At 38.0% G+C, this 19,886-nt stretch overlaps 1 protein-coding gene across 2 annotated transcripts in view; it reads left to right on the plus strand.

Annotated features, from left to right (window-relative positions):
* Positions 1-19,886, plus strand: part of DOK6 (docking protein 6) — a 412,918-nt gene that overhangs the window by 299,845 nt on the left and 93,187 nt on the right. For both annotated transcript variants that reach the window (XM_019936445.3, XM_073790812.1), the window contains exon 6: positions 19,141-19,279. In XM_019936445.3, the coding sequence (XP_019792004.1) occupies positions 19,141-19,279 (139 nt within the window). The remainder of the gene's footprint in view (positions 1-19,140; positions 19,280-19,886) is intronic.

The raw sequence follows: 19,886 nt of genomic DNA on the forward strand, positions 1-19,886 counted from the left end.
GGAGTTATCATGTACAGACTTCAAGATAAGTACATTTACAATATTTCAAGAGATAAATGAAGACATTGAGAATTTAGTCAAAAAACTGGAAACTATTTTTAAAAATTGAGCAAATGAAGGTTTCAGGGCTAATAAATATAATGTTTCAGTTCCCCTTCCACTATTTGAAATGTAGTGATGTAAAACAAGAAAAATCATTATTAATATCGTCATCATCATCACAATCTCTCACAATTCTCAGAGTTGACTCTGTTCAGCTGGCAGTTCTTATTCATTCAGTTCTCTCATGTGTTTGCAATCAGATGGAGGCTAAAGAGGAAATCATCTCAAAGGCTTCCTTACTTACATGTCTGGATTGACATCACCTAGACCTAGAGCTCCACTGGGAGAGTAAGCTGGGACCCTTACACGTAGCCCCCTCAGTGTGGCTTCTCAAAGCATGATGACTGAATTTCAGGAAAAAGCACCTCAAGAAAGAGGGGTTCAGGTGAAAGCTGGGTTTTATGACCTAGAATTGGAGGTCTTACAGTGTCACTTCTACTGCATCCTATTCACTAGAAGTGGATGACTAAGCATGCCCAAATTCAATAGAATGGGAATAAGATGCCTTCTTTTGATAGAAGCAGTGTCAGAAAATTTGCAGGTCCATACAGCACGTACAGTGGCAAACTATGAACTGACTGAATGTGTATAGCTGCAGATTAGACATACCTGAAGAAATAACTAATTGATGAGGAAAAAAAGAGCAGAAGAAAACATCCAGAAAAGAAAAAAAGCACAGAGAGACAAAAGGCTGGAAGAGAACTACAAGAAACAAAGAATTTCATGTTTAATTGGAGTCCTAGCAGAAGGGAGCAGAGAAAATTGGACACGTGCAAAATTTGAAGATATAATGGCTGAGAATTTTCAAAAATAACAAAAGACATCATGTCACAGAGTCTAGAATTTCTAAGAATGTCTAAATCTAAGATAGATAAATAAAAAGAAAACCGCACTTAGAAATAGGTTACTTTCTGAGGTTACAATGTAATTTACAGCTAATAGCTCAACAGAAATTACGAAAGCCAGAAATAAAAATATGGAATGATAACCTATAAAGTACTAAAGGGAAATAACTGTCACTTAAAATTCTATTCTTAGAAAAAATATTCTTCAAGAGTAAATGCAAAATTAAAATGTTTCATACAAACCAAACTGGACAGCAGACCTTCACCAAAGGAAATACAGACTTACAAAAAGATATACTTCACGCCAAAGGAAACTGTTCCCACACAGAAGATTAGAAATGCAATATTGAATAAAGATAAATGAAAAGAGTAAAAATGTGAAACTTTAAAAGCTCATTCTAAAAGGTGTTTGGAAATGAAAATGGAAAGTTATATGAATTTACCAATTCATTCTTGAAGAACAATCTGAGAAGGCAACCCTACCAGATTTTTAGACATATTATAAAGCTAAACTATTTTAAACAGTGTAGCATTAGCAGAGGAATAAATCTTTGCCCATTGAAAGAAGCATAGAAACTCTTTTATAGATTTTTTGTTTTATAGCAAAGGTTGTAGTGGAGAACATTGGAGAATAGCCAGTCTTTTAAATAAATGGTGCTGAGTCAACTGGATAACTATAGGGAATAAAAAGTAATTTGATCCAACCTCAGATATATAAACATTAATAATATTAATTACAGATAGAGTATATATATATTTAAAATGTGAGAGAAAATTAATATAATTTTTAGAATCCAACAGAGGATAATATCTTCATGAACTCAAAGGAGAAATACTTTTTAAATAAAACTAAAACACTAACAAAACAATCAGTAGATTGGGCCATATTAAAATTAAGAATATTAATGCTGTTCATCAAAAGATCATTGAAGGCATGCAAATTAGGCATAGTGTGAAAAGAATCATTTGCAACATATATAATTGATAAAGGGCTCATATCTGCTCTATGTAATAAAGTAAATAAAGTAAAAAAGACTGACGATACCAAGTGTTGGTGAGGATGTGAAGCAACTGGAACTCTTATTCACTGTAGTAGAGTGAAATTTGTATAATCACTAGTTTATCTGATTTACCTAGTAAATAGGAACACACGCATACTCCACAACCAAGCAATACCACTTCTAGATATATACCCAATAGAAATGCTGCATGTATCCACCAAGAGACATGTATTCTAGTATTTATGTATTTGGTAAGAGCCACAACATGGAAATAACCTGAATAGGCTTTAGCAGTAGAATGGAAAAGTAATTTAGCATAATCAACAATAGGATAATTCAAGAACAATGAATGGCCTACACTCTACATGCCCAGGTGGATTAATAAATATCATTTTGAGTAAGCAGAAACCAAACACAAAAGAATGAAATTGGCAAATTAGCAGGACTAAACTACGATGTTTGTGTATGCATAATTAGATGAAAAACTAAAGAAAACCCAGAATGCTATTGCCATAAACATCTGGTTAAATCAGAGTGTAGAGTGGAAGGTGTGAGATTGGGAGGGACAAACATCTAAGATGGTAACTATGTTTTAAATTTTGACTAGGTGGTAGTTTTACTGGTGTTTGCTTTTGATGTATCATCGAGCTCTACATTTATATTTTATTTTATCTCATTTTCTGTATGTGTTCTTCGTAACTAAAACCTTAGTATGAAAATTAAAATTATATTTTTAAGAAATTCGTTATTTTAGTAATCAAAATTTTCTGCATTCTATTTCAGGATATTTACATGGATATAATAATTCATTTACTTCTTCATATACTCACAAAATTTCGTAGTTGTTGGGTTCTGGTTTTTGAAATATAGTTAACATGATGATTTTATGATTATATTCCCTTAAAAATCTATTTCATGAGATCAAAATCAAAGCTTCAAAAGATTTCCTGTAAGGTAGTTCATCAAGAGTGACAATTGTAATCAAATGAACATACTTTAAAATCTAAAAAAGGTTGAATAAGTGAATTCCTGTATAAAAGAGTAAATACAACCTGAAAGGAGGAATTTTTATCTTAGAAATGCCCCATATACAGCCTGCCCCCAAAATGTATTTGATATTCAATCTTGACTTTCTTATATTTTCATCTTTAATGTTACTTGTGTTCACCAGCATAAAAACTGCACATAAATTCCAAAGCTTGCCTTCATCAGGCCATAAATCAGGAGAGGTCTTCACATACCTAGGATATTATGCAAATGTCTAGATTAAAATGTTCTTTCCTGTGTTATTGTTAGAAGATCACTTCAGTAAGTATTGTAGAGCATACACCTACTTTTCTTTTTGCCAACAACCATATGTATTCCTGGGACATAGTAGGCACATAAAAAAATATATTTGCTTGATTATTTGAAGATGTTTGTAGCCTAAGTCAAATATTTACTTGAAGAGTGGGATTTTTTCTAACTTACCTCCTCTTCAAATGGCAGGGGCTCCATGAAGTCCTCACCAGTGGTTCCAAGGTAGCTAGTTATAGATCTGGCCAAAACTTTAAACAGAAATAAAGATGACATTTTCAACAGAAATATGTTTATGACAATATAAATTATAAAACTTGGAAATATAATGCTTTGGTTGTCTAAAACAAAAAAGTAAATTTAATTTACTTTCTTCCATCGCGTTGTGCTGTTGCGTACAGCGCACATTCAGGTGTATTCTCTAATTGCAATAAGCATTTTCATCTCTCTGTCTTGACACTAGTCATCCACCAAAAAATGCTAATTTTTTGGGAAAAAAAAGCTTCCAAAAATTTTTTGGAAAAACAAAGCTTTCCTAAGCTGGCTCCCTTGGAAGGAATTTTTTGAATGAAGTGGAAGCATTATTATGAATTTACTTAAAATATGTATTTCATATATTTATTGATGAGAACAAAAAAAATAGAGAAAATAACCACCAAAGAATGATTTTTCTTGTGGTTACAAAAGACAACATAAAAATATAAATAATGTAAACAGTGTTGTCTTTTTAAATAGAATGAAGTCAAAGGATCATTGAAAGTTTATTCTCTATAGTGAGAGCTATGGATATATTGGAAAACATGTTTGATCTGTCTTTAAACAAAGAGGCTTAAATTATAAGAGAATTTTTTGAATAAAAATGGTCAGTTCAAGGGTACCTATGGATTTGGAATATTATGGTAACTCGGGGGAAATGAAAATCTCCCTCAAAAAAGAGATGGTGTTGTTTTATACCTCTTTTCAGTGGAGATCTTAATTTAATTCCACATAATACAATGAAATCATAGGTTTGGGTCTGGGTCACTGCTGAAAGCTGTGCTACTCTTAATATGTTCTTTAGGGACATAGTCACACACCTTTGAACTCTCAGTCCATATTTATGAGAGGGTGTGATCCAAGTAAGTTATTATTCTTATCTTCAAATGAGTACCCTCAAAGAGCCTAGCAACTCCTCCTTGATGTACAGGCATCAGCACCAATGTCAGCCTCATGTCTCAGCCTTTGATCTAAAGCTCGGAGAACATTGGTGACCCAGCTTCAGAGACAAGTACCATGTCTTCTCCCCAAAATGCCCTTCTCCTTGGTACTTCTCTCAGACTCGACACAGACTGGATAAGCGTGATATTTTGAACGTACCAAGCATCCATTTTTTAAAAATGCAACTCTTGAACTTCTCTGCATGGTCATTACTGCAGTTTTCTGAAGGATCCTTAAGGACTGCACACAGTTGAGGGCCTCCTCCCCAGGCAGTCATGCCTCGGGATAGAAGAGTATCTGGATAACCTCTCTTGTCATATTCTGTTTGAGCTGAGGCTAACCCTCCTGTCCCAGACACAAGATCCTGTGGCATTAGCTTCCATCCAGATACACTCTTTGACCCAGCATGAGACGTCTTCTAAGCCAAGGCTCTGGTGTGTTTGAATCCTGTGCTCTCTCTCTCCTAAGACTCTAGTCCACAAAACTTACTTCTTTTCTGCCATCTAATTCTCTCTTTTTTGGTTTTTATCATATAATTTTTTTTAATTTCTAATTCTATCTAATATGCAACATCATCTGTTGACACTCATGGCCAGCATGCCTTTGGAAACTCAGATGATAAACAGTTTCCCTCTGCTTAACTTCCAGCGCGCCTGCATTGGTGCTCTGGTCTGCTGCTGTAGAGACTCCAAAAAGCACAGCACCCCAAGACCTTCCTGGAGCACCTGTTTTTCTGCCATCATAACATACTGATTATAATAATGTATGATACAAGTCACTCATTTATATAACATAATATTTTAAAATAACTGTCGTATTTTTCTTATTTGCAAAGAATGGTTCTATCCGCTGTCTGTTGCTGTGTAACAACTCACCTAACTCTAATGGTAAACAACAGCCATTGATGTCCATGAGTCTGTAGGTCATCAATCTGCTCAACGGGTCCAGGCCCGCTGATCTTGGCTGGGCTTGCACATTCTCCTGCAGTCAGGTAGCAGCTTGGCCGGAGACTGCACGACCTAATAAGGTGTCTCCTACCAGTCTAGGGGATCAGTGACCAGATGAGCATGATGGGGACCTGTGTCTCTTGTTATCCAGCAGGCTTCCTCGTCTTGTTCACACGGTGGCAAGGTTCCAAAGCACAAGCCCTTGGTCAGCTGCTGATGGCATCTCATTTTACCAGTGGCCAAGGCAAGCCACAGGTTGGCAGAGAATCAGAGGATGTATGAAAATGCCACCTTTGATGCGAAGAGTATTAACGGCACGTGGCAAGGGCACAAACCCGGGATGGGAAGTAGTTTGTGGCCGTTTTTCCATTCCACAGGAAACAGTATCATGGGTAGAGGGTGAGCTTTTCAGTAGATACATAGTGCAGGCCGGGTATTATTATTATCGCTATTATTATCTCCATCCTTATTCCTGCTCATCATAACAGTCTTCTGAGATGTACTGGATAAATATTCTTTTCCTTCTTTTATAAATGAGAGAACAGGCTCAGAGAGATGAAGAAACTTGTTATAAATTAAGTTTAGACCCAGCAATAAAGAAGTGACCTACTCAAAGGGTTTGAGAAGAATCCAGGGTAGGAATTATTTTAAAAGGTGAGGGTATAATTAGGGAACAAACACGGGGTGGTAGAGCACCCCGACACTAGTAACAGAGAAGCTTGTCCCTACCCCAGGCCTGAAGGAGCAAGGAAGCCAGAGCCCAGAAAGAACTTAGATCCTTGGAAGAAGGAACACTGTCAAAACTACAGTGTTGAGACGGGAAGGACAGGTGGAAAAACACCTCTGTCTCCTTCCAGTCTACTGTCTTCTGTCAACACCCTCCTCTGGCCAAACCAGGAGGCAAGTAAGCCTGAGCCTGTAGAAGTCAGCTTCCCAGGGCACAATGCCAGACAGACACGTTAGAAAAAAGATAGAGAATGGGTATCAGGGTACAAGTAGAGAACAGTCAATACATTCAAGGTCACATAGGTCATTTTTAGCACATCCAGAGAAGACATCTGTCACTATAGAGCCTGAATGCAGAACGCTTTTTTTTCAACTAGAAGATTTAAATGGTAAATTATTATTTCCTTTGCCATGTGTTTGCATGAAGAGCCAAATACTTGATATTTCCAAATTTAAATTCAATCACATTTATGTTCATTAAAATATTAATAACAAATATTTAGCACTGAAATCTAAAATGACAACATAGTATCCTGAGGAAATATATATCGTTGGTCTATTTACCTGTAAAACTGGTTCAAAGTGAACCCCACAATAACTTAGAAACCCTAAAGAAATTATGCTCACTAAAAGAAATTGTTTTCTTACTCTTCATGCCAAGGTAAATTGCCGTATTTTAAATGGAACCCCAGAGAAAAATACATAGTCACCAAATCTACAATAGAAACTAAGCCTTTCCGTTCATGCCAGTCGCGATGACCTATACATGTTTTTACACACTGCATTTCTATTAAATATGCAGGAAGCTGACAATAGGTATAGTAATGGGTCATTTTGCCTGCAATTCTAACTACATCATTTACACACTGCACTAAATATAATGAAACTCGGTGTAGGGGGAAGACAACACAGCCCTTGAGAACAAAAATGAATTTCCAAAAAAGGCAACATTACTAGAGCTATATAATCAAAACTTTCCACTGCAGGAGAAACAGGTTGACAAATGACCTTTACATGAGCTAATGAAATAACAAAGTGTTTTTCCTTCCCTTCTCCAACATTGTCTGTGTTGGTGAAAGCAGAAGGCCGATTTCCCCCATGGAAAGCTGCCACTTTACCAGAGGAAGCCGTTTTTCACAGGCAGATTCTCCCACAGGGACAATTGCTAGTTGGACTGAGTGCACGCCAGGGCGCGACTGGGCCTGCCAGAGGCCTTACAGGTCACAGTTTGAGAACAGGAAGTGCCGTCTCCAAACATGGAAAATGCAGCAGCATCATCGGGGGATGAGCAGAGGTTGGTGATGTTCAAAAGCAGCCAGGAGGCGTCGCTAAGGAGGAAGTTGGAGCTCTCCGGATGCAGGAGTGCCCTGGCCAAACCAGCTCCCATAATCACACTAATAATATCCTTCATTGCGTAGTACTTGACAGTTTTCATGATGCTTTCCCATTTTGATCCTCGTAGCAATCCTATAAGGTATGTAAGCCAAATGGTTTCATAGACGAGCAGCTGAAGACTTAGGGGTCAGGTGACTTTTCCAAGGCCTCCAAGCTGAGCCAGAGCTGTTTGGATCCTCAGTGCTTCCCCAGGATCCTGGGTGCCTGCCCAGGGCATCATCTTATCCCTGTGGCTTCCATCCACCGCTGTCCACGCAACCCAGGGCTGCTGGGGCTCTTAACCCTGATCCCAAAACCTGGACTGCTTCCTTTGACATAAACACGAATTGAAAAGAAACAGGAGATACGCCTTTCAATCCTCCCTTGTTTGGTACCTTGCTAATTCCTTCTCACCTTTAATCTGTGGAAAATCCTAATGAAAATAGCAAGACAGGCAATCCTTGGGAATTGGAACCAGTCATCAATCCCTAGATGGAAAAAAATAGTATGAATTACATAAACATAAGATAACTCTATGGCTCAAGCATTTAGAACGGTAGACAGCAAAGCAACACAGAATGTTATATAATTGAGATTCTGTAACATCCTTATATGTGATAAGAAAACTGGAATCATATAGATATTACTTAGCAGCAAATGATCTTTTGTTCATTGCGAAGATAGCGTTTCAAATGAGCACATGGAGCTTGATCCATGATAGGTATTTACAGTAACCAGCCAAGGGCTTTGACCATTAAGGAAAGTAAAATAGGGCTTCCCTGGTGGCGCAGTGGTTGAGAGTCCACCTGCCGATGCAGGGGACATGGGTTCGTGCCCCGGTCTGGGAAGATCCCACATGCCGCGGAGCGGCTGGGCCCGCGAGCCATGGCCGCTGAGCCTGCGCGTCCAGAGCCTGTGTTCCGCAACAGGAGAGGCCACAAGAGTGAGAGGCCCGCGTACCGCAAAAAAAAAAAAAAAAAAAAAGTTTGAACTCCCTTGTGGATGTCATTCAAGACATCCCACCTTTTGGGCTATTCAGGCCTCCAGTGGATTGGATGCGGTGCACTCACATTGGGAAAGGCGATCTGCTTTATTCAGTCCACTGAGTCAAATGTTCATCTCATCCAGAAACACCCTCGCACACACACCCAGAATAATGTTTAGCCAAATGTCTAAGCACCTATGGCCTGGCCAAGTCGACAAAAAATTATCCATCGTACTTGCCTTAAAGAGTGGGCTGTTGACTGTAGAGGTGATATCAGGATGTAAGCCAGAGAATTTGAGTGAGAATTTCCAAGAGCAACCATGTGACATTAGAGCTCGATAAATGATAGACTGAATGGATCTGAGATGGGTGTAAATGAACCTTAATATGAACTATATGTTCATGCTGATCTTCTGCACATCCCTGTCTCATGAACTCCTGGACAGCAAGATGACTTTGATTAACTCCATTCTCTTTTCCCTTACCTAGAAGTTGTTAAGCAGGAAAAGGGAAAGTACCCAAGGCACGACTAAGGCAACACAACACAGTACATCATGTTTTAAAGACACTGGCTGCCTTTTCAAATACAAGCATAAATAGATGAAGTTTAAAGCTAACTAACCACTTAAATGGATCTGTAAGCTTAGTTGTGAACTGCTTCTGTATTTGAAAGGGATCTTAACAATCAGTTAGCCAAACCTTCTTACTTTAAAAACAGGAATACTGACATTCAAAAATGGGTAAGAAAAGGATTACTAATAAGTTTTTTCATTTATACAACTTCCATTTGACATCTTTCAATATCAGTGTTTCTTTTTGTCATTTGCATCGTCCCATGACTTGATGTGTGTAGGAATCTAGAGACTTTGACGTAGACTGGAAGTGAAGATGGATCAGAGGTGGAGATTGAAAACCTGTTCAAACATTAAAAGGAATGTATTCCCAGGAGTCATCTCCTTTAAGGAATGATGACTTGTATCTCTTTTGTCTCTAGATTTTTGAGGAGCTTTTTGAATTAATGTGATTTTTTTTAATTTCATTCTTCGTTTTCTTTAAATTTATTTATTTATTTATTTATTTATGGCTGCGTTGGGTCTTCATTGCTGCACGCAGGCTTTCTCTAGTTGCGGCGAGTGGGGGCTACTCTTCTTTGTAGTACGCGAGCTTCTCATTGTGGTGGCTTCTCTTGTGGCAGAGCATGTGTTCCAGGCACGCAGGCTTCAGTAGTTGTGGCATGCAGTCTCAGTAACTGTGTCTCGTGGGCTCTAGAGTGCAGGCTCAGTAGTTGTGGCACATGGGCTTAGTTGCTCTGTGGCATGTGGGATCTTCCCAGACCAGGGCTTGAACATGTGTCCCCTGCATTGGCAGGCGGGTTCTACTTTGAAGGTGATTCAAATTGTCTGTTCACTATATGTTCAATTCAGATACTTTTAAAGAAAACAATTTAAAGTTTAAGTGAAGTTTAAAAATTAAGGTTTAAAATTTACTAACCTGGAATGATGACATTTGAAATTATAAAAAAAAAACTAAGTAATTGCATTTGAAATTCTTTAATTTTTTAAATTTAAGTATATTCATTTTTTACTATGGCATTAATTTTAATTTCTGTTTCTAAACAAATGAAAAAGCTGTAGTAGACACATATGCCCACATCCTTTGTAATACCAATCAGTATTCTCCCTGATTGGTATTACAAAGGATGTAATATTCTACCTTAGAATGATATGTTTTGTACCATTTTACCGGGTGGTTTGTTTTGATAATGGCAGTAAAAGAGTAAAAGTTATACTCTATCAGTGATCTGTCAACCTAAAACCTCTAGAGAAAATTTTAACACAATAAGGATAACCAGTTCAATTCTTCAAAATGTGTAATTATGTTAGATATTTCATATAGCCATCTACTCATTTACTGAGTGTTTAAATGAAAAAGTAAACACATAGAAAGATGGGTAGATAGATAGACAGATAATGAGAACAAATGCAATTCATGAGTTAATGTTTATTATTTAATTATTTTTTAAATATGATTTTTTAAATATAGTCTAGAAGCTAATACAGGGCCTGACGCATTATTGGCTGATGTCCAAAAAAATCAATGACAATAAATATAAGCGAAGAAGAAAAGGCAATATAACCATCATAAAATCAAGTATAGTCTTAATTTTTTTCTATTTTGGCTATAATTTAAACACTTTCCTCTGTAGTCACTTGAGACAACAAAAGTGTCTTTCAAATAATTTTAAAATTACCTTAATTAACTATATTTAGAGCAAAAAGGGAACAAAATGTAATTTTAAACCCTGATTACATGCTCTTTTGCTCTAAGAGAATATAATTATTTCATTTTTAGGCTCCCCTCAAAATGGTAAGAGAAGGAAAACTCTTCTTTTGCAATTCAGTGTCTAAATATTAGTAACTTGCTTGATAATTTAAAAAATCTTCCAGTCGTAACTTGGCAACTTCACTTTAAAAAGGGAATATAATTTCTAAATGACAGAATTTAAACTTTTGCTTGACTTGTTTTGTCTTTAGCTCTTCCTACAAAAATAGGTTTGGGTTGTTTCATATGATATACACACAGCCTCCCTCAAACAATATTAAGACAGACCAAGCGTGTATCAGCTGGGAACATAAGAACGTATCAGCTCTGTTTTCCTTTGGATTGTTTGGTCTACTCCTTTCAGAAGAAAATGTTAACACTATGGGGTCATTCTTCAAAGAAAATTTCTTTCTTTGATATTTTATTTTGCTTTTTTTTTTTTTTGCTATCCAGAACTACAATTTCATTACCTGTCAGGAAGCCATCATAATGCTAATTTTCAAGTCATTTCGGTCAACAAACATTTTTGGAGTGCGTCGGGTGCTTTTTGTGGTTGACACTTGGGGGTTACAGATGTTAAAACTCCTAATCCTCAAGGAGTATGCAATATTTTTACAATAAAGCCACTGGATACATATAAAATTAGCTGAAACCCTTTTAAAATGCTTTTTTTGCCACTAAACCTTCATAAACACAATGTAAGAGTATAATGAGAATGATAATGTTAATAATTTATGATCATGCTTTGAGGTAATTAAATAGCAACTAAAGTCCTATGGTTTATTTACATCTTCACCTGGTGGATTTTTCAATTCTCAATTTTTGAGGCAGGAAGGAAGGTAAGGAGAAGAACATCTTATATGTATATTTTCTCAAGGATTTAGTAAAACCAGAACTTCAGACTGCTTCAGGGAGACTCAACTGGCTTTTTCATTGAGGTGAAAAACCAAAAGAGAACATTTGGCAGTAATCAAAAGTAAATAAAATAGAACAATATGAAAATTTGGAAAATATGTGTAAAGATGGAGATATTTTAATTAATGTGATTATAATTTGTACTCATCACTGAGTACACAGGTGGAGGAATTGTAGAATTTTGGAAGAAATTTGTACATTAGAGATCATTTATATCAATTCTTTCATTGAAACTCAATTTTATAAAGGATCAAAATGGCATTTCAAGCTAATTTTCAGAGAGCCTGGACTAAAATCAAGATCTCCTTGTAGGATCGAGTCTCTCAACTTGTTTGAGGGACAGCATTGTAGCCCTAAGGTTCCAACAGTGAGATAAGCAAGAACAGGCACCATATGCATTAAGTGTTTAGGAACATAGTCCAGTCAGGAGGCAGAGAGGATGGCAGATGTCCTGCTAAATCTTCCTCCTTATGAAGGACTTGACTTGAAGTTAGGAGTCCAGGGCATGTTTGAGTCCAATTCAACAATTTTGATTGATTTACCTTCATGTGCATTTTAAGGGTGCACATATGCCATTGACGTACGTGTCTTGGGAACCTGATTTGACAGAAAAGGAACAGCAGCAAAGAAGGAGAGAGCTTTCAAAATATTTTATCCCGAGCCCTGTCCTAGCTCTGTTTCCCTATTACAGAAATGTTCATAATGAAAGAATTATGCGTGCTTTTCTGCTTCTTATCTTGAATGAATGCAACTGGGCTTAGTGATGATGAGCTTACGCTCCAAAATCACACGGCTACGTTCAGATCACAGCTCGACCACATCAATTTTAATGACCTTGGGCAAATCTGTTAGCCTCCTTAGCATGGTGTTTTCTGTAAAACGGAAGCAGTGAGAGCTTTGTAGGGTGTTGTGAAGCTCAGTGAGGTAATGCACACACGGCATTTATCACCATGCCTGGCACTAGTAGGTGCTCCCCGAAAGCCAACTGTTATCATTCTCCTCATTGCTGTGGGTATTGTTTCAACGCTTTACAAACCAGAACTCTCCATAATCCTGGTCCCTTGAAAATCAGATCAGATGCCTGTGCTACACTGGAAAGAGATTAAATGTGTATATAAATATATATACTCTGTGTGTGTGTGTGTGTGTGTGTGTGTGTGTGTGTGTGTGTGTGTGTTTAAACTGGAAGGGAGGCCCTTAAATCATCAGTACAGTGTTGTATAAGTTTAACAGTAAAAGTGTACAGTCGGCACTCAGTATCCGTGGGTTCCACATCTGCAGATTTAACCAACTGAGCGTTGACCTGCAGATGCAGAACCGCTGATACTGAGGGCCAAGTGTACTACATCACTTTATACGAAGGGCTTGAGCGTCCTTGGATTCTGCTATCGAGCCCTGGAGCCAGTCCCCCGCGAATACCAAGGGCAGCCTGTTATTTGCTAAGGGACAGAGACAGAGCTGGGCACATCATAAACACTACATCTTCACAAAAACCCTGTGAGGGTCCTCAGACCTTTACTTTAAATTTTAATGTGGTTTAATTTAGTTAATTAAATCCAATTAATAAATCCATAGCATTCCTTTATTTAATTTGATGGTTTACATAAAGAAGAATCAGCAAGAAGTGTCCCTCCCATACTCATAGACCACCTGTCACGTTCACTTCCCCCCCAGCAAATAACATGGTTACTAGTTTCTTGTGCATTCCTCCGGAGTTTAATGTACATATAGGCAAAGATGTATATAAATTCTTCCCCACATACTTTTTTACAAAACTGTTAGCACACTATATACATTATATTCTCCTTGTTTTTTACTAGCTTAGCAATATGTTTTAGGTATCTAACTATTTGGGTAGTAGTAATAATAACAGAAGTACTATTTCATATTAATAAGTTACAGACACTGTTTTAATATTTACATATATTAATCCATTTAATGATCAAACAACCCAATGAAAAAAAGTACTGATATTATACCTAACTTACAGGTATCAGAAGTTATCAGTGTTGTGAGTTTCAAATATTTTTCCTAGTTTTGAATTTGCCATTTGCTGTCTTATGATTTCTTACTTATTTTGTTCATTGTTCACAGGCAGATTTATCAATCTTTTGTCACATTTTGCCTTGGATCGTAGCTTGAAACCCTCTCCATTTTCTGAGTTTATATAGGAATTCTTTCCTACTTTCTTCTGGTACTTTTTTGGTTTTGTTTTTGCTTTCTCTGGAGTTTATATCAGGGGAGGTAGAAACATGGATCCAAATATTTTTCCAGATGGCTGTTGTCCAAACACGGTTTATTGACTAGTCCAGCTTTCCCTCACAGATTTGAGACAACACTTTCACCACATGTTGAACTCCCATATGAACTGGGTCTGTTTCTGGACTTGCTTTACTGTTGCTTTCGTCTGTTTGTCCATTTTGCTTGTAATTTTTTACTACGGATCAACGTCTGACTCACTAGAGCTTTAGACAGAAACTTCAGCCTTTTTAAAGCTGCTAAAAAAAAGTAAAATGCTAGCATTGTTAAATGACAATAAAGATTAAACTGTTATCAGGAAAGAATTGTTAATTGGGTTTCACTGCTCTGCAGAAGAGCTGTGCTTTTAAGAATTTCATTACTTTCTGTAATTAAACATTAAATTGTAAATAATGAATAGAAACACCACTGGCTTTCAGCAAAGTGCTCCTGCTTTACACCATTGCTGAGAGTTGAAAATTTCTATGTGCGTCGAGGATAAATATTTGATCACTAAATATACATACAAAACTGCAAAACTCACTGCAGGGGTGAAATTATACGCTGTGAAGACGGACAAAATTGCCAGAGGTTTACAAATTCATCTGCAGCGACATTATGTCTAAAGACCCCCAGAGAATTATTTTAAAGTATCCATTTTCATTTCTTAAACTGTTTCCTTAACTTCTCACTTGGTAAATTTCTTTTGCTTGCCATTTGGAAGAAAGGCTGGAATTCTGATGCCAGTCCTTCCTAAAGCGCTAAGTTTGAGACGTACGGACAAGAAAAGGGGGGCAGTGGTCTAGCGATTACATGGTAGGGGCTTTTCCTCAAGTGACGTTGCCTCCGCGGCACCATCTTTTAGGATTATTTCTCCGCTTGAAGGGAACTTTGAGACCCATACGTAATGGAGTGCCTCCATGGAGTTTAGTTTCCTCTGAATACAGACATTCACAGGGAACTCTAGTTATTTCTTACTTGTTAGAACACAGTAGAGACGAGACTGGCAGTACTGTTATTTCAAGGGATTCTGGAAGGGAATGGTGAGGTGGGATAAAGAAAGAGAGCATGCCCTCTTAAATCCCTAGAGGAATGGAATTTGAAAAGGAGCCATTTAAGGAAAAGACTAGGATTTTTAATATTCTTATTATATCAAAATATATTAACAACCTACCACCTGCTGGCTGTCTTGGGTGGCGGAGTCTCCAGGACCATCCTCAGGCTCAGTGATTCCCTAGAAAGACTCGCAAGGTTCAGAAAAAAACTATTATGCACACAGTTTCGGTTTACTAGAGTGAAAGGTACATGTTACAATCAGCGAAGAGAAAAGACACAAGGATGCAGACAAGGAAGGACCAGGCACGAGCCTCCAGACACCCTCCCGTGCAGTCACACGGGGACAGCAATGATACATGACAGTAAGCGTAGGGTGTTGTGAACCCAGGAAGCCCCCCACGAGCCTTGGTGTCTGAGGTTTTGGTTGAGGGTCAGCTAGGTGGGCATGCAGTGTCCTCAGGGTCCAGGAACAACCTCAGTCACTCAGACCCTAGCCACCACCAGAGCAAAAGAGGCATTCATGGTGAACCACCTTGTTAGGATAAACTTACCTGGTCAGACCGATACAGCATGGCTCAAGGCCTCAGGCACAAGAGACGCTCTTATCAGACTGAATATAACAAAGGCTCCAGGGTTGCATTCCAGAAACCCTCCAAGGGACCATCCCCCAAACAGACTTTTCTTCGAGATGTGCAGAGTTTGAGCAACACAGGCCTGCTGAATTAATCCTTTCCTGCCCACTGTCACATACTTTACTTCATTTGATTAAAAGAAAAATAAAAACAATCTTGTGACAAGGTCTTGTCACCCCCATTTTGTACATGAGGAGTAAATAGGTGAAGTAACTTTCCATGGCCTTCCTCTTGGCCGTGTACTTCTTCCTGCTAGCATTTACCACAGTGAGTGAGTCATTTTCTGAACAATGCTTATCTTCCCCACCATTTAAAAAGCCTCAGAGGCAATGAGCCATGTATATTGTTCCCTCCTTTTTATCCCCAGGCCCAAGACAGAGCCTGGCTTTATAGTACTAGATAAGTATGTGATAAATGAATATGACAGGCCATAACATGATTGTTGAAATTTGTACCCTTAGTCTTTTGACTGTACTATTATAGTCTATGCTATTATAATGTCCCTTATATCACAATGTCAGAAAAGAAAAAAAAAAAACCTGGAAATAAATGTGTCAGTCCTACTTCTTAGAATTTTTATGAAGCCCCAGATTATTCCTTAAAGCTGAAAGGGACCTTAGAGATTCTACTCTTTAACATTTTATTTTAGATAAGAAGAAGTATTAATTTTGTGCAAATACCATGTTAAGTATGAAGAGAGATATCATTTGTAATTGTCTATACATTTCGATAAAATTCTAGTTTGGAGTCAGGACAAACATACATTGTCCATATTTTCACTTATTCTTCAAGTCAATGCAGTTGAGGAATGTGCATGTTAGTGGTGAGGGGTTAGGATATTCAAATGTAACTAGCACCTCTATCTTAGCTCTCTCCAAATGAAGGAAAGGATTCTTCTAGAGGTGTTTTTGTCCTTTTCGTCACATTTCTTCCTTTCTAACCTTCAGTTTGTTATGTCAAAGTCTTAAGCTGCACAAATATGGCTTCTAATTTGTCCTCCTATGGGTCCCAAGCATCATCTCCCACTCCCTTGAATGAAATGGTGACCTGTGGAAAGAGTTCTATAGCCCAGTACTTCTCAAATTACAATGTGCATACAAATCATATTGTCAAACGCAGATTCTGCTTCAGCACTCTGGACAGCTCCCAGAGGTGCAGGTGCTGCTGGTCTGGGGACCAGATCGAGGGGCGGGGCAATAGCTGTCAGAATGATTTCATGCCTCCTCCCATTGTCCTCTCTAGTACTGGCTCGCTACCACAAAACTCTTTAGACGTATAAGAAAAATCTCGATATCTGTTCCTTACCACTCCTGAGAGAACATGTTTTAAACAATAACTGGGAAGAACCTAAACTGTTTCTTCCAACACTGCTGACAGAAGTCATAAATCTGAGCCAGTTACACTGAAGAAGTTTGATTTCAGCTTGGCTTTAGGTACCTATTGTTTAAAAAAGAGCCCCTTCTACCTAAAAGTTCTTTGCTTTTTATGCTGGCATGTTCTAATTCCTGGTTTCTTGATCGATGGACGAAGTTTACAGTAGTTTTTATTTCAGAGGCTGGAAATAAAACCCTTCTGTAAGCTTTCAGACTCCTTCACTGGGCAGAGTTAAGTCCCAGGAAGTGCTAAGTGTTAGACCTTTGCAACTCAGTGACTGAGTATGCAATAACAATTTGTGTCTTCGTTATCTCATTTCCGAAGGCTCATAAGGAGTGTTTTTCCGATAACAATGAACAAAACTTAACCTAAAACAAGATGGGCTCACCACTCATCAATGATTTGCCTGCTCCCGCTGTTGGAGTTTTTTACCCCTCTGAATCAACAAAGAAAGCTCATTTGTTTCACTTTGTGAAAACTCTTCATTTTTCTCTCAGACTTTCCATTTCACGCTTTGTGCATTTTATTAAGATCTCTTTCACAGAAGTTAAGTGCTGGCTCTATGGAGCCCTGAGGGATGGCAGTCACAGCCTCTGTAATTTCTGAAGCCTCTTGAGACACTTCTTTTTCTACTAAAACTCCTTGGAGAATCATAAGGTAGAATCTAAAATCCTTTTGGTGCTGGAAGACAGAGGTTGGCCTCATGAGCTTGGCCTTTGTGCAAATCTTTTGGTGTTGTAGCCTGAAAACAACAACACAGCAGTCCAGTTAAGGTCCAGTTTCCGATTGGGAACATCATGTTGATATTCAGCGGGTCTTTCTGAAGGCCTCCAATTATTTTTAAAAGCTGGTTTAAAATATTAATTTAAAATATGTTTTATTTTAGAATGTCTTTATTAATAAAACTTAACCATAATCCTGTTGCCTGAGAAATTGTCAGTGGCTTTAGTCCAATAAAAAATTGTCAGTGGCTTTAATCCAATAAAAAAGACTATGTTTTAAAAGGTAATTATAGTTAAATAATTGAAAAGGAATTTGTATTCTGATTTTCTTTTCCTCTTGAATTTACATTATAGGAAATTTAGGGAGTTCCCTGGTGGCCTAGTGGTGAGAATTCCAGGCTTTCACTGCCGTGGTCCAGGTTCAGTCTCTGGTCAGGGAACTGAGATCCTGCAAGCCCTGTGGCATGGCCAAAAAAATGTTTTCATGTTATATGCTCTCAGAAATGACATAGTAACAGTTGTGTAATAGTCCATCAGATAAAAATATTATATTGAAGCCAAGCACTTCTCTATGGTGGATATTGAGATTAGTGCCATACTTTCTCTATGATGAAAAGAATGATAACTAACATTTTTGAGCACTTAATATCTGCTAAGGAACACTATAAATATTGTATCAAGTCTCTCCACTGTCGTAAGGATCTGATGAGCTGGGTACTGTTATTTTTCCTGTTAGAGATTGTGCGAAGGGGGTACAGGCAAGTTAGCTTGCTTCAGGTCACACTGCTGGTAAGTGGCAGGGCCAAGTTCAGACAAATACTCTCACATCCAAACGGAGTCTCCTCTCTGCCATGTTATTTCTTAGGCTATACTGAGATTTACGTAAGGATTCCTCAGTTTAAGTAAAAGCTTCAAACTATGTATGCAAATCCTTAAACTAAAAAAATCTTCTCCTTGGTTCCTACTACATGAGTATAAAATTGCAGATTTTTTCTTAAGTTCTTAACGTTTCAAGAGCTATCGAGTCATAGGAGACAATGCTATGATATCAGAGTGAAGGCTGTTAAAGAAAACAACTATTTGCTTTGATTCTTTAAATATTGGTAAGACATGCACTGTAATAACTGACAGCACTTTTGTCTGTTTCTTCACACTGTTGTGAACACTTCATCTTTAAACATCCAAATGTGCATGGATTTTTACCCTTAGTTTCATTCTCATGCACCTTTTAAAGATGCGTTGGTTGGTTGGTTCCTTGGTTGGTTTGGTCAAGGATGAATCTGCTTCACTCGCTCCTATGAAAATCAAGGTGGAGGGGATGACAGGGTGAGGGCATCTTTTACATGGAGAACTGTTACGCACTTGAACACATGAAGACCCATCTCTTTCCCTATCTCTATCCTCACAGAATGTGTGACACAGGAGAAGGACTATTCACTTTTCAAACAAGGGAAGGAGAAATGATCTATCAGAAGGTCCATTCTGCGACACTGGCCATAGCTGAGCAACATGAAAGATTAATGCTAGAAATGGAGCAGAAGGCCCGGGTAAGGCTCCTTCCTTGGTAACCTAACAGCTTGGAAATGAATGTCACTGAGGTCTGATGCACATCGTGTGTATGTGGGTCCTTTCATGACAGCGCCCCAGCGTCCAACCCCATCCCAGCCCCGAGAGCTTGTCCCAGTTACTGAACCTCATCTTTCTAATATCCTCTTCAGCATATGACAGAAGAAGCTATTTGTGGCCGCTAGCCATGCACTTCGTGTATGTACCTATGACCTGTTACCACAGTTACCCAGAGAGGAGTGGAGTGCACAGAGAGTGAAACAAGAAGCAGTGCTCTCTGCATCTCTCCACATGTAGTTGGACAATCAGAGATGCAAATGTGGACCCAAAATAATGAGGAAAATAGGTTTCTACCAGAAAGGATTACACTTTTCTTTTTGTCTTTGTATTTATCCTAGATTCTCTGAAACTTCCAGCTCTTTCTGTCCGTGTTTCAGAGTCGATACTAAAATGTTTGCAAAAGGAGCTTATACTGTTTACCAGCTATCTGTTATCCTGTCATGGAACTATGCTATAGTTTCAGGGTCAAGCTAAGAAATAATTTAATAAAGAATCTGAAATAGCAAATTTTACAAGTAGCTAAAAAAA

This window comes from Tursiops truncatus, chromosome 13 (genome assembly GCF_011762595.2).
Source record: "Tursiops truncatus isolate mTurTru1 chromosome 13, mTurTru1.mat.Y, whole genome shotgun sequence".
In the NCBI taxonomy this organism is placed as follows: Eukaryota; Metazoa; Chordata; class Mammalia; order Artiodactyla; family Delphinidae; genus Tursiops; species Tursiops truncatus.